This window comes from Protopterus annectens, chromosome 9.part0 (genome assembly GCF_019279795.1).
Source record: "Protopterus annectens isolate FY-2018-M chromosome 9.part0, PAN1.0, whole genome shotgun sequence".
Lineage (NCBI taxonomy): Eukaryota > Metazoa > Chordata > Ceratodontiformes > Protopteridae > Protopterus > Protopterus annectens.
Window position 1 is genome coordinate 571,988,266 of NC_056743.1, and position 13,896 is coordinate 572,002,161.

The 13,896-nt window shown below is 37.6% G+C and overlaps 1 protein-coding gene across 1 annotated transcript in view; it reads right to left on the bottom strand.

Annotated features, from left to right (window-relative positions):
• Positions 1-509: 509 nt before the first annotated feature.
• Positions 510-13,896, bottom strand: part of LOC122811332 — a 77,870-nt gene continuing 64,483 nt past the window's right edge. Inside the window, exon 2 of the mRNA XM_044083104.1 lies at positions 510-1,410. Coding sequence (XP_043939039.1) covers positions 778-1,401 — 624 coding nt within the window. The 5' untranslated portion in view covers positions 1,402-1,410 and the 3' untranslated portion in view covers positions 510-777. The remainder of the gene's footprint in view (positions 1,411-13,896) is intronic.

Sequence of the window (13,896 nt, forward strand, 5' to 3'; positions counted from 1 at the left end):
ATGCTGCTGATCTAACACTGCCCTTATTGTTAGAAATCTAGCCCAGCATATAACACAAGATTTGCTGTGACACCTGAAGCCCCTTTGGACAATAACTTTTAGTAGATGTCGTCTGCAGCTAAGAAAACATTATTAAATTTTAAGTGGAGTTCAGCTTTGTTTAAGGAGTGTATCCTGTCCTTAGACACTTTTTCCTCCACAAAGGTAATGATGATTTGAGTTGCATTTGAATGTTCTTATTAGCATCAGAAAATGAGTAGGCATGTTATATTTCTACGTATACACAGAACATTATCTCAGAATTAGCAGAGGATTTTAAATGTACCACCCATATCTTAAATGTATTGGAGGAGGCTGAAATTAATTTTTACATGTTCTTACTTCAGTCTCAAAAAACTTCTGCTGCCGGCTACTTCTCCAGGAGTGGGGGAAAACCTGTAAGTGGGCAACAATGGACCATTTTATAATAGTAACTGGTAAATGAACGAATGAATAACAAAAACAAGTTCTGAAGGTATCTAATGTTACTGCCCAAGCACTAACAGCATTTACTTCATAAGTCATTCAGCTTTGTCTTTACAGTAAGTGTGACACTACAGAGACTTGCATGAATCTCATGGTTTCATAGACGGAGGAGGACATTGGGAGCTGAGAGCAGTTTGGTGCTTAGGTAAAGAAATGGTGCATGAGTTTTTCCCCATTGTACATTCCAGCACTTTTAATATATACATAAGTTAGTGTTGCATTTTTTATGTTTGGACTCTGCAAGTTATTGAATTAAGTGACTAACATCAAAATGAAGCTCAGGAAAACAATTATGTTTGGGCAGAAAATTCCAGCAGAGTTGTAATCAGAATCGTAATATTCGTATATTGAATGTTGACGGCGGCCCATCCTCTCTGGTCTTGCTTCTGTTTTCCAGTATGTTGTCTCACATACTTCCTTTTGCTGAGAATACCTGTCTTCATTCTTGGGGGGAGTTACGGGCATAGCTGTAGTGTTCGATGCTGTTGAGTTGAAAACTGTTGCATTGAACTCCGCTATATTAAATGGAACTCCTTTTTCAGTGTAACACTTCATAATGAACGATCTGTAGGTAGTGTAATGCTGCTGTCTGTAGTACATCCTTTCAAATGGGTCATTAAGCCTGGCAAGGCCGTATCCAACCACAGCGCCGCCAATTGCTCCAGCAGCAGCAGCAGCTGCTATGCGACCTGTACCAGGGCCTTTGATTTTAATCTTTGTTTTATGTTTGTAGGGATCAGAGACTCCATAATTCTTGTTGAAAGAGCCTGATGAAGATTTTGGCCAGCCTTTGATTTTACCGCCGCCCTTTTTAGAAAGTGCGACATGAACTGCAATGAGGAGCAGAAGAATCAGTGTCCACCACATCCGATTCATCGTTTGACTCTGCAAATAAATGAGTAAAAGTTATGATTTATATTACTGGCCACTTATTTCCAAGAACAATATTTAAAAACTGATATTAAGAATGCTGATTGTATGAGATGCATTTTCAAAACGTGTACAAAAATAAGTCTGTCTGCTTTTCTTCTAAGAGATTCTAAGTTTTCTAATGACTTAGACAAGAGCCAAGTATCACCACATTCAACTTTTAGGGAAATTCTGCTCGATTTCTGGTTTCTTTGGTATAGCACCTATGTAAATATCTGCCTATGCTAAAAGCAATCTAATGGTAAAAACCTAACAAAATGTCAGAAACTTCCACATAATTACATAGTTCTCCTTTTTTGAAGAAGGAAAAAAAAAAAAACTGCTTGCCATTTTGTATCATCATTTTACCATAGCAAATATGTTTGCCACTTTTATAGAGCTAAGCTACACTTTTTTCAACTCCTTCACGCCTTTACACTTTCTCATTTGTGCCTGAAATGAGAGTACACATTTCTTTGCTGCTTCAATTGTACATATTTTGTGAGGAGGTTCATCTCTGATACAAGTCAGCAGGATCTGAAACTGACTAATTCTTTAAACTTTTGTATTGTTTCATTGTTATTATTTAACTCTAGTACTTGTGGATAAACACTGCACAAACACTCCAAAGCGGTGATCTTGGGCACGGGATATAATGGTGGGTTGAGAATACAAAATAAGTGGGCAGGAATCTCTCACTACAATCCTGGGCATGCTCAGTGCATGAAGGAATGAATGCTACTTTAAATATGTTGCTTATTCTTGGACAAAAATCAGTGCAATGGGCTCTTGAGCATTAATGCGCCAGCTATCTGGATTTCTCAAGATCATTGATTTTTATTTGGACCAGTAGTAATTAGAAGTAGGGCTGTACTAATCCTGCCCTAAACTTGAAATTCTCCAAAGGCAGCTTTTGTTCAAGGTACAGCTCTGTTGACTAATGTGACCCAGCCGCAGACTTGGCTCACGTGCTAGTTCTCTTGAAGTAGCTCCAACACCACCTCACCGCCTAATTGTCAAATCAATATTTTGGATACAACGGTTATTCACTATTTTCTTTTCTTGGCTCAGAAACTCTCTCCATTCCATGCATCATAGTCTAGGGCAGCCATTGAGAAAGGTGTCTTGCTCACACAGTTTGTGTATGGCTTACCCTTGTTTACCATTTCCTCTAACAAATACATTTACTGTACATATCTAATAAAATATGCTGTTTCGGCAACAATTTCCCTCACCTTGATTACCACTACCTTAATTTATTCAAGGGAAATAGTTTCCAATCCAAGCCAGATCTAACCTACTTCTGGGCTCCCAACTCTTTAAATTACCCCACAAGAAGCCCCCTTTTTTTTTTTAAATATTTTTATTCATTTCCAAAAACAAGAAAACATGAATGCAGGTTATTTATGACAATGAAGTATTTACAAATTATTTAAAAAGGTAGGCTAAAACCTCTAAGAGAAGCCCCTTCTTCACATATATTGAAACATACCCTAACTTACATCCTCAGAAGTCTGGTTATACTAGGTCCTACTCTCCAAACCACATTTGCTAAATTAAGCTGACTCCAGTTTATTTTCACTGGCTCCAAAATTGTCAAGCCCTTCCTCACTAGTTTACAGAAAATACTAACTGTAAAGATAGGTGAAGGCTGCCAGCCTAGCCAGATAGAATTTTGTAGATAATTCTGCCATCTGTAAATATTAATATAAGCCGCAGGCTTGTTCTCTTAAATGGAAGAAAATGCTGTTAAATGTGGAACTGCAAAAATGTAACAACCGTGCGCTCTAGGAAGGCTGATAAGTGAAACATTGTGTAATTGTTTGATGTCAAAACTCTGAGCAAAGATGTCTAAATGAAGGAATTCTTCATATTGTTTTGAGGCCAAAGTTAATGGCTAGAATTTGCATGTATAAGTTTTTATTGCTCTGGCTTCCTGACCAGCTCAAAAGGGCTATTAACCTCAGTTTCTGTTAGCCTGGGAAAACAGAAAATTGTTAAGAATGATGTAATGTGAAGCAGCACTGTGTTATCAATCTAAAGAGAGAGAATCGGACAGCATTTGGCATTTGTCTTGAGATCTTGAGAATATCCAACTCACCAGCACACACTGCCTGTGTCTGTAGGATCTTAGATTTTAGTGTTTTTCTTAGGAATAGCTAGGAAACTGGAATATTAGACTGTTTTTCTGTGTTGATGTCAGAACTATTGTACTGTATTATTTTAAGCATTTTCCTGTGATCTCTGAACTCTTGACTAGCACTGTAGTAAGAAGTATTGTCTTGTGTTTTTATTTATTATTAAATATTTTTAAACCTTTCAACTGTGTCTGTTTTGTGTAAAGAGATCATTTAAGCTCTAGAGTACATTGTATGTACACAGTGATACTGTCCAAATCACTCCAATAAGCTTTGCTGTTCAGTCACACCATTTGGATAATTAATATTGCACAGTAATAATTGGACACCCTTTGTTAAGGGCCTTTTTAGTAGCTGGTATTAGTGGGTGATGGCAGCTGGTACTACCTTTTAGACATGGAAGAAAGGGGGCACAGCTGGAGAATCTGTGCCAGCCTTCCCCAGGAGTGTTTGTGTATAACTCGTATCTCAGTGTGTGTGTGTGTCAGCTACTTGGGCAGGGACACAAAACACTGGCTGGACAAGAGAGGGTGTTGGAGGTTTTAGCTTGCCCACTAGGTTGAGGTCTGGACCCTATAGCTGTGCCAGTGGGGAGTCTTACTGGGAATCTGGAAAGAAAGGGAGAAACCAGCCCCAGACTGACTGTGATCTCTGTGTGCTCTTAAGGGAAGTTGTACTTTACTGTGTGCATTTTTTATTGTTATCCTCCTCTATGTGGATGCCCCTCACTAGTGTTAGTGGTGAGGATTGAGGCTCCTTGATTGCTGGGCCAATGCACAGGTGTCATACTATAACTACACTAAGTTCAGACCACAGCTCAAACAGTAGAGCAATGCAAATAAAATGCAAGTGCCAGAATGCAGGACACATTACTTAATAAACACTACTCTGCACTAGATTAATTCCCTTGTAGGTCACACCATTTTTTCTACTACTTTACCACCGTGTCTCCTTCCTGTAAATATTTACGTAGTTTTTTTTTTCCTCCTTGCTCATAGTCACTATTTATCCTCCTCATCCTGCCTCTTTGGACTGTTTTTACCATTACTTTATTTTTGCACTCTAAAAACCTAATATCCCATCAACTCCCAAGGCTAACCAGTTTCTCACTCTTTACTTGCTGCTACTCTGATTTTACCTTTCCACTTGCAGAATGCTTTATTGTAATGTAAAATTTGTGCATACAATCGTTTGTGACCAGCTATCACCTCTGTGCTAATTTTTTTTACATTTTCATTGCTATTGTGAAAGCATCATGGCCTGAGCATGCACTTGGTCATTCTGTTATCACTGCTCTTCCCTGGTAACCAAAATGTAAATAATAAAAAAAAAAAAAAAAAAAAAAAAAAATAAAAGGATGGATCTGATTAGTGCAAAGGAATTCAGACTCGTACACTTTGAATTTCCCTCTTTTTTAAAATATCTTTATTAAATTATCACTTAAATATAGGCAAACATACAAACATTAAAAAGAAAACAAACTATATTAAAATATTTATTTACACGTATTGTATAATTTTTGATAATTCTCATTCACTCCAACATTACATAAATCGATCAGTTCAAGCCTTCCCTTAAACCTCACTACACTTTTTGAACATTATTTTGCTTGCATTGTTCCAACAAATTCCATTTAATTTTATGTAATTTGCTCATTCCCTTTTCTAAAAATCAAACCTTCAACTCATTTAACTGTTTCACTACAGTCAGTATTTCATTTACAGTTTATGATTTTGTTTTCTATTTTCTATTAATTTTTGGCAACCAATAACAGTAAACTTGGTAAAGTCTTGCTATGTCTAGGCAGTTCAGATGCGGTTACCTCTGTTTCCTATCACACCTCCAGCAATTGCTACCTACCAGAAGAAAAATTCTTTGTAGTCTCTTGGTAATAAAAAATACTTATGCAAACGCTTCCAACCAAAAATCCTAAGTGTTCTGCAGTTTGTGCAAACATGTGGGCATGACAGATGCTGTCCTCCAATTGTTCCTTTGTAAATTGACATTCTGGTCTTTTCCTGTTTTTTTCTAACTGCCTTTTGATTGATTCTTATAGTTATCATGCAATATTTTATATGATTTGATTATTTTTTTACAGCAGCTTCTGTTCTAGACTCTAATAAAAACTCAGCCAGAGGTGGTCTTTAACTTGGCATTCCCCTGTTGCTTTTTCTTTGCCTATACTCTACTGAACCCTAGTAGGGAAGGTAGTATCTTATCTGCAGTCCACACCTTTACTTGGCCTCATCTCACTCTATTACCTTTCCCCCATGAATTCCCTTCTTGACTTACAACAGTGATTGCCTGTCCTAATCATGGAATAATGTTAACTGATCATTTTGTTCTTTTCATGGCAAATCTCTGTCTACTTCATTACAATTCATTCCACTAAGGCTGTTGCCTCTTCTGGTGCCTTCTTCAAGGGGTTGGACACCAATGCCATCCTTTAAAGGCTGCTACTTTATCTTCAGTGCATACCTTTAGTAAGCATAAGTTGGATATAGTTTCTAGGGCCAGAGCAGGTTTTGCTGAAACCATTTTATGTGGGTTTCTTGAGGGTTGTTCTTGGCCTTCTACCTGCCATTTTGTTTTTTGAGTTTTTTTACTCTTCTGCTTTGCATACTGCAACAGTGATATAGAAGGACATAGTACAGTTGTTTAAACTCTTACCATAGCGATAGATGTCCTTCTCTTCACTGTTGCCGTATTCATTCTCCTTAACCCCCTTTTGTTTGTTTTGTTTTTTGTTTGATTCCCTTCATGATGAGGGCTTCCCTTTTTTTCTTCTGCATTTTTTTCCTTCTGGTTATACATGGACTCCTTTGTCCTGTGAAGATTTTCTTCTGGGGCAATTCAGTTATGAGTAGTTGCATCCATATGTCCTTTTATGCCGTATATTCTGTGCGGGGAGCATAAATGTAACATACTGTGTGAATACAAGATCATTAGCCTTTTATATACTGGCTGAGCTTCAGGCTGCCCTGTACAGGAGATCCCTTCCATTTCTGGATACTGCAACAGTCAAGATAAGGACACCTACTGTTATGGTAAGATTTTACACAACTGTACTTCATACAACTTTATCTTTAATGTTCACTTTTGGCTTGCGATGATGCGATTTGATGTTGTACTGTTATCCATTATTGGATGTGACATGTAGTTTTTATTGAATCCATTATGAAAGATGGAAATTAGATTGCCAATTAACTCACTATCCTAGATAAATTCACCAAATGTACACAAACACACACACACACACTGAAGATTTGGATAAAAATCATTAGTCCTGGGTATGGGACAGAAGACCCCTATTAGAGGCTCAGAGGGGCTTTCTCATCTGCAAGTACAAACAGTGTTTACAAGCTAAGACGTTAGTGAAACTATTCTAAATTGTACTTGAGCTAATGTATTTCCCATTACTTAACAAAAATAAAAAGTACATATTACACAAAAAAAACAGACAATGGTCCTCCTCAAAAAAAAAAAAAAAAAAAAAAGCAGACAACCATATTCCTTTAAAATTACCCTAATTCATCTAGTTGCTCACTTAGAAACATAATTAAAGCAAAATGAGCCAAAACACTTGACTACTTTTTAAGATATATATTTATATACACACACAGTAATTGTGCACACTGTGCTCTCAAAATCAACCCATATCTCCTATAAACAGCACTGCCCATCCAGAAAAAAAATATTAAATTCCTGCTGGAATAAAACATATTAGAATGAACAATGAAACCCTTATTTCCTATTCACTACAATGACAACATAACTTGGTGCAGTGCCCAGTCGAATGACCTATACACTCCCAGAAAAGTAACACCACCCATCTGAATCGCACCCTTAGAAAACACACTTCCTCATGTTAGAATGGAAATTAAATTTAAGAAAATGGCATTGGCAAAAGTGATCTTATTCTATTTCAAATGCTATTTTTTGTAGGAACAGTTCATTTCAGATTTACAAATTCAGTTTCAAAACCCTCCATTCACAAACATCTATACAAATAGCTAAAGCCATACATAGAAGAAACTGCCTTGAACAAGCTATATTAATTTCTAAAGTGAAAATAAATAAAACATGAAGACACACAATACATGGAGCTCTTGCTTATGTGATATGAAATATATTTTAACTGCTGGATTAGTGAGCACTGTTCATGTTTTGTTGCTTTGCACAAAAGAAAAATCTTGTTAACTCCCATAACTAAGTCCATTTTTTGTTTGGTACCTGAAAGAGTAGAACTAGATGCTGTCTGTTGCTTAGACGTGTAAATTTTAAGGGGAGCCTACCTTTGAACTGTACAGATGTTCTCAGAATGTATAGATTTGTGCCTCCTGTTTTTGATCTGTTTCTTGTAAAGTTTGTTTTTTGGGCAAATCATTGGAGAGTGAAGTCCTATTTCAGTTTCAGACTTAATATCCTTCAGAAAAATACATGCCAACACATAACCTGTTATTCTAGCAACTTTCTAAGTTTATAAGTGCAACATGTCAAATCTGTTCCTGATGTTGCCTCTTTGTTCCCTCCCATTACTTTTGGCTTTGTCTAGGTTTCTTACACTTGAGAGGTTGAGATGTATGAAGAGGAGCTTGTGCAAAACATTTCATTTGGAACAGACTACTACTAGGACATAATAGTTCACTGCTTTGGTTACATAGTAATGTAAGTTAGGTGTCTATATTTTGCTTTACATAATTAAGTTGCATGCTTGGTAATTGTTAAACAGGTGGGTGAGAGCAGTTGAGATGAGGAGTCCTACCAGGGTACTAATAAGTGGAGAAGGGGGAGAGAGATTTTAAAGGTCCAATACTGTAGTCAGTGTAAACACTGACATAAGAAAATTGCCATAAGGTATTAAAACCTCTTCATTCTGCAGCCAATGCCAACATAGTAAACACTTTTTAATAATAAAATGTACTTCAGGCTGTATATCGTCATTAAACTATTTATTAAAAGCAAGGACATTAAAACTCTAATTGAATAACTTGTAAAGCATGTATAATATTGTATATATTTAATGTATTACTTTTCCAGTCATCTTGTTGGAACACACAGTGGAAGAGGAACATTTAACAACGTCTGTTAGTTTAATCGTAGGCTGCATGGGACAGCAGAGCTGAAAGCTGCGACTGAAAAATGTTTCATGGCTGTATCGTTTTAACCAAGATGGTGAGGCAAAAGGGGGAAGCATATCGCCCAAGCAGAATGAAAATGGACAAACAGCATATCAAAGGAAGAAATTAGACCGATCCAGGGTATGTCTGGGTACTAAGGCTTAACCATTGAAGCGTTTGGGAAGAAAGATTGGGAGTAACAGAAGAGGAGGTTAGTGATCAACAGAGAAATAGGCCAGTGAGAAGAATGGATGAGATATGAGGTATGAAGAGTAAATATCTTTTAGGAATGAGAGAGGAAACCATGAAAGGGGCAAAACCATTATATAGAGGATGGCATCAAGTAAGAAGCTGGAGGAGGCAGGGGACGATCACAACCTCATGAAAGTGGTGAGAAGGTGGGGTGGGTCAAAGCAGTTAAGTGATGGAATTTAAGGCAATGAAGGGGGGAGTGCTGCTGATTCAGTACCGTTATCAGTCCCCAGGACATGTCAGATAAGGAGGAGGAGGAAGATGGACTGGTGGAGGGAGAGAGAATGGGTTGGAAAAGTGTTTTATACATCTGGAGAATCCGAGTCAACAAAGAGAAGAATGGGTGCAGCTAAACTCTGTGGGATAAAGGGGAATTATAAAGTGATTCCAGTGTTTAACAGGTTTTGTCAACACCGGAGGACTACAGATTAAAAGATAGAGTTTTGGGTATGGCTCTAACCATGGATATCTTCATCACAATGTGCCAGAGGAAGATGATTTCACTATGTGATGACATCACTGTGTGATTTAGGGATAACGAAAAGGGTGATACAATGACAAATAATATTATGGTGTTGGATTTCACTATGTGATGACATCACTGTGTGATTTAGGGATAATGAAAAGGGTGATACAATAATAAATAATATTATGGTGTTAGATTTCACTATGTGATGACATCACTGTGTGATTTAGGGATAATGAAAAGGGTGACACAATAACAAATAATATTATGGTGTTGGATTTCACTATGTGATGACATCACTGTGTGATTTAGGGTGATACAATAACAAATAATATTATGGTGTTGGATTTCAGAAGTGAGGATTGTGTAGAGCTTGAGTGGGGGTTAATGAACTAAATATCTGGGGGGGGCACATGGGGTATATGCCCCCTGCTGTAAAATGGTGTGCACTAGTAAAAATACAAAGACTTAATTTTTTTCTGTGTTGCTCATAGCAATAGCAGCACCTGATGTCTGATTCCCATCAGTACTTCTGTGCTTTTCAAAAGCCTCTGTCCTTTCTGGATTTCTGTAACCTGCTCTGAAGCGCAGAAATAAGGTAGCTGGATTCTGTGCATTAAGATTACCATAATGGGCTCTGAAGCACATAAATGAAACCAAATTAAGTTATTTGCTGCAGGCACATGCTTGTACCACCTGACTCCTGATTCCTCACCAGTACTTGTGGCACCGCCTGACACCAGATTCCTCACCAGTACTTGTGGCACTGCCTGACTTCTGATTCCCCATCAGTTCTCTTGTATTTTACAAAAACATTTGCTTTCCCATTTGTTCTAATGATCTCTGGAAAGTATTGATGCACTACATTTGGGGTAATGGGCTCTCTGAAGTGCAGAAATGACAGGGATCTGGTAAGGGAGGTGGGTGCGTGCACGCGTGCATGTGTTACTAGGCAATCGAGTCAGGAAAATATTGAGGAGCCTAGCCCAATTTTTCCATCTTATTTGTTTACTTTTTTTTTGGACCCAGGATCTCTGCCTGGTTAAGTGACTTACTTGAATTAACACTGTATGGAAACAGGGATAGATAGAAGGAATAGAGAGTTTCACATTTTTTGCCTATTTTAAACCCAAATGACCAAACCTCAATCCAGGAGCAAGTCTGGTTCAGGGACTTGCTCAAAGTCGCACATAAAACAAATGATGGTAGAAACAGTTGCGCTCTGTACCTCTGACCCCAGGAAGTAGCTCATTAAGAGCTTAGAGCAGACGTGTCCAACCTGCGGCCCATGACCTTTAACTGCAACTTCAGTGTATGCATGCACCAAAACACTTTTTTTCATTTGTTTTTTGCACCCGTGACCTGTAACTGCAACGTCGGCGTGCACACACACCAAAGCAACCTTCCGTTTTGTTTTTTTTTTTCCACCAAAGTAGGATCTGTGTGTTCGCACCACTGTGTTATTTCACACTGAAGAATCTGTGTGTGTGTTCACACTGAAAAGGGATTAGTGTACTGATTTGCTGTCTTTGCCTTTGAAAGGGACAGCACCTAACTGTATTAATAGGTAAGTGCAGAGTGAGTGCATGCATGAAAGCAAAATGTTTGTACGTGAAAGTAGATTGTGTGTGTGTGTGTGTGTGTGTGTGTGTGTGTGTGTGTGTGTGTGTGTGTGTGTGTGCATGAGAGAGAGTTGTACTGAATCAACATACCTGTCACCTGTACGGATTTTCGAAGAATGTCTGGATTTTTGTCTCGTATCGTTTGCGAGTTCTGACATTCAAGCTGAATATATCCATAGCCCTTACAAGTCCTTTTCCTACTGGGCTAATATTGTTTGAAAGTGTACAAATCAACAGACATGGCTGATAAGTATGGTTGTGTATGGATACCTGGAGATTGGTCACCTCTTTCCCCATTTATAGTTTCCTAACAGGGATCACAATGTGTACCATACCTATCAACAGTACAGATTTTTGCAGAATGTCCAGAATTTTGCCTCCTATTTTTGGCTTGTTTTTCATAAAACTCGCTACATAATGACAGATGGAACAGCCATCACATGGAACAGTGCCCTTATCTGTGCTTAAATTCTGACTAACATTAACATCTGGTAAACTGAATTGGTTATGTACCAGAATATCAGACACATTCCTAGCTCTTTTATATGCAATACTCACAAAGTCAGGTAATATAGAATACAAAATTTTATCCCTGTTCCATGTGATGGCTGTTCTATTTGTCATGTAGTAAGCTCTCTTCCCTATATTAATGGCATCAAGTTTACAGCTAGGTATGAATACAGTTGTAATACTGAGGGGCTAGTGTATGTGCGGAGATGTGGATGCAATAAGTTCTACATAGGGGAAAGTTTTAGGGTTCGGTTACAGGAACCTATTAGGGACATAAAAAATAAAAAAAACTAGTGTCCCATTTGGGAGACATTTCATGACAGCACACAATTCTGATCCTTATTCTCTTAGGGGTTGTGTTCTGGAAAACTGCAGGTTGGTATAGGTGAAAGTGTGTCCTTAAAAAAAAAAAAAAAAAAAAAAAAAAAAACGTAAAAACTTAGAGATATTGATTACTAATATGTACAGATGTTCTGCTGTAGGCTAGTGTGTGACTTCATATACCTAGGAGGCTCTCATGATTTTTTTTTATTAAATGTGAACTGCCATTTCAGTGGCTATGTTTTCTGCTCCTAGCTGTATTTTGTGGAATGCTTATTAGAAATTATTAAAATGTAGAATTTAAGAATAAGTATGTAAACTATGTTGGTCTGATACAAGTTTTATGAAAAGAGGCACAATAACCTAGACATAGCAAATAGAAACAGGAGTGTGCAGCACGGATGAGCTTAGCATAACAAGTATCGCTACAAGTTTAGGCCATTCTATTACTCACACATCTGGCACTCAGCAATGCTACCTAGATATTGTCAGGACTGGAATTTGTTATGCTGGGATGTTCATCAGGTGAATTAGGCCTAAAACAGACACTATGGAGTCAACAAGATTTTTTGCCAGTACATGAAAAATGAGGAGTTATACATGCAGGCTAAAGTTTGCCAAACATTTTGACCCACAGAGATGCACTGGATCCATTTGAATGACAATTTACTAACCAAATACGGAAACCAATTTTATCACTGCATTTAAGCATCATTCCTGGTGAATATAAAATGTCTTCAAAGACATGAGGAGAGACTTTAAGCATCTCTCCACATCACCACCAAGGTGGAACAGCTAAGATTATTCACCACTATGTGGGTAATCATCTTTGGGGGCACTGCAGGGCTCCATGGGCTGTGGGAGGCCAAGTCCTCCACGTGAGGGTGCACTACTTTCACAAAAAGGTCCAATATCCCAGTAATGACGACATGCCTACTGCAATGGAAGTGGATACAGAAGAATACATCAGCACCTTGGATGATATATGGACATTAAGGGTATGACAGAAGACATGGATATCTTTAAGAAACCAGCAAAATCAAGAGGTATGATCTCATAAAAATGGAAGGGTTCATTAACTAAGATGTTAGAGTTAAGAATTATAATGAGAATTAAAAATTTTAAGACAAATATTAGGCACTTATTACATTTATTCATTGTTTGAATGCCCCTACAGTACAGCCAGGAGGTCAACTTTGGTTGCCAATGGCACAGGAAGAGTTAACTATATGATATATTTTATATGCGGCCCAAGACTATTTCTGTTCATTCAATGTGGCCCCGGCAAGCCAAAAGGTTAGACATCCCTGGCTTAGAGCCTCTGTCCTCTGAGCTAACTGCCTTACTTTTCACTTATTCCTTTTTAAACCACTAAATGACTTTATAGTCTGTCAGTAATATCAGTTACTAGTTTCACAGTACTTGTTCAGAAAATGCATGTTGATGTAAAACCAGTTCTTTTAACTTTTTATGTGAACTTGTTTTCTCTAATTTTATGGAACATCTCATTTTGCATCATGTTTATGCCCAGTCGCTCGCTTTTTTTTTTTCTGGTAAATAAATGAGGATTATTTATTTAATTTATTTATTTAATATTTGTTGACCAGGAAAGTCCTTCTAGGACAGAGCCAATTTTCAGCAGAGGCCCGGGGAGAAAAGCTCCAAGGACCAGTTATTGAGTTCCATAGTTCTTATTGTTCAGAAGATACATGACTCAGCAGCACCTGTTTTAATAAGTTTTTAAGTAAATTAGAGTTGTCTGGCACTTCAGGTGTTAAGCTGTTAAATCGACTGCTTCCTTTAGTCAGACGTACAGGATTTGAATTCTTTCACCTGCAAATGTCAACTGTGGGACTTTGCAAGAAACTTAGTTCAAACAAATGTTCATATTTCTAGAACCGGACATGTTAGTCAATTTTAAGTCTTAAAATGGATTTTTAAGTCACAATAACAACTGTAAATATGATTTCTATAATGTTGTGTACACAGCTTACAATATCTTAAAAATCATTTAAGCAACACACGTATTGCCA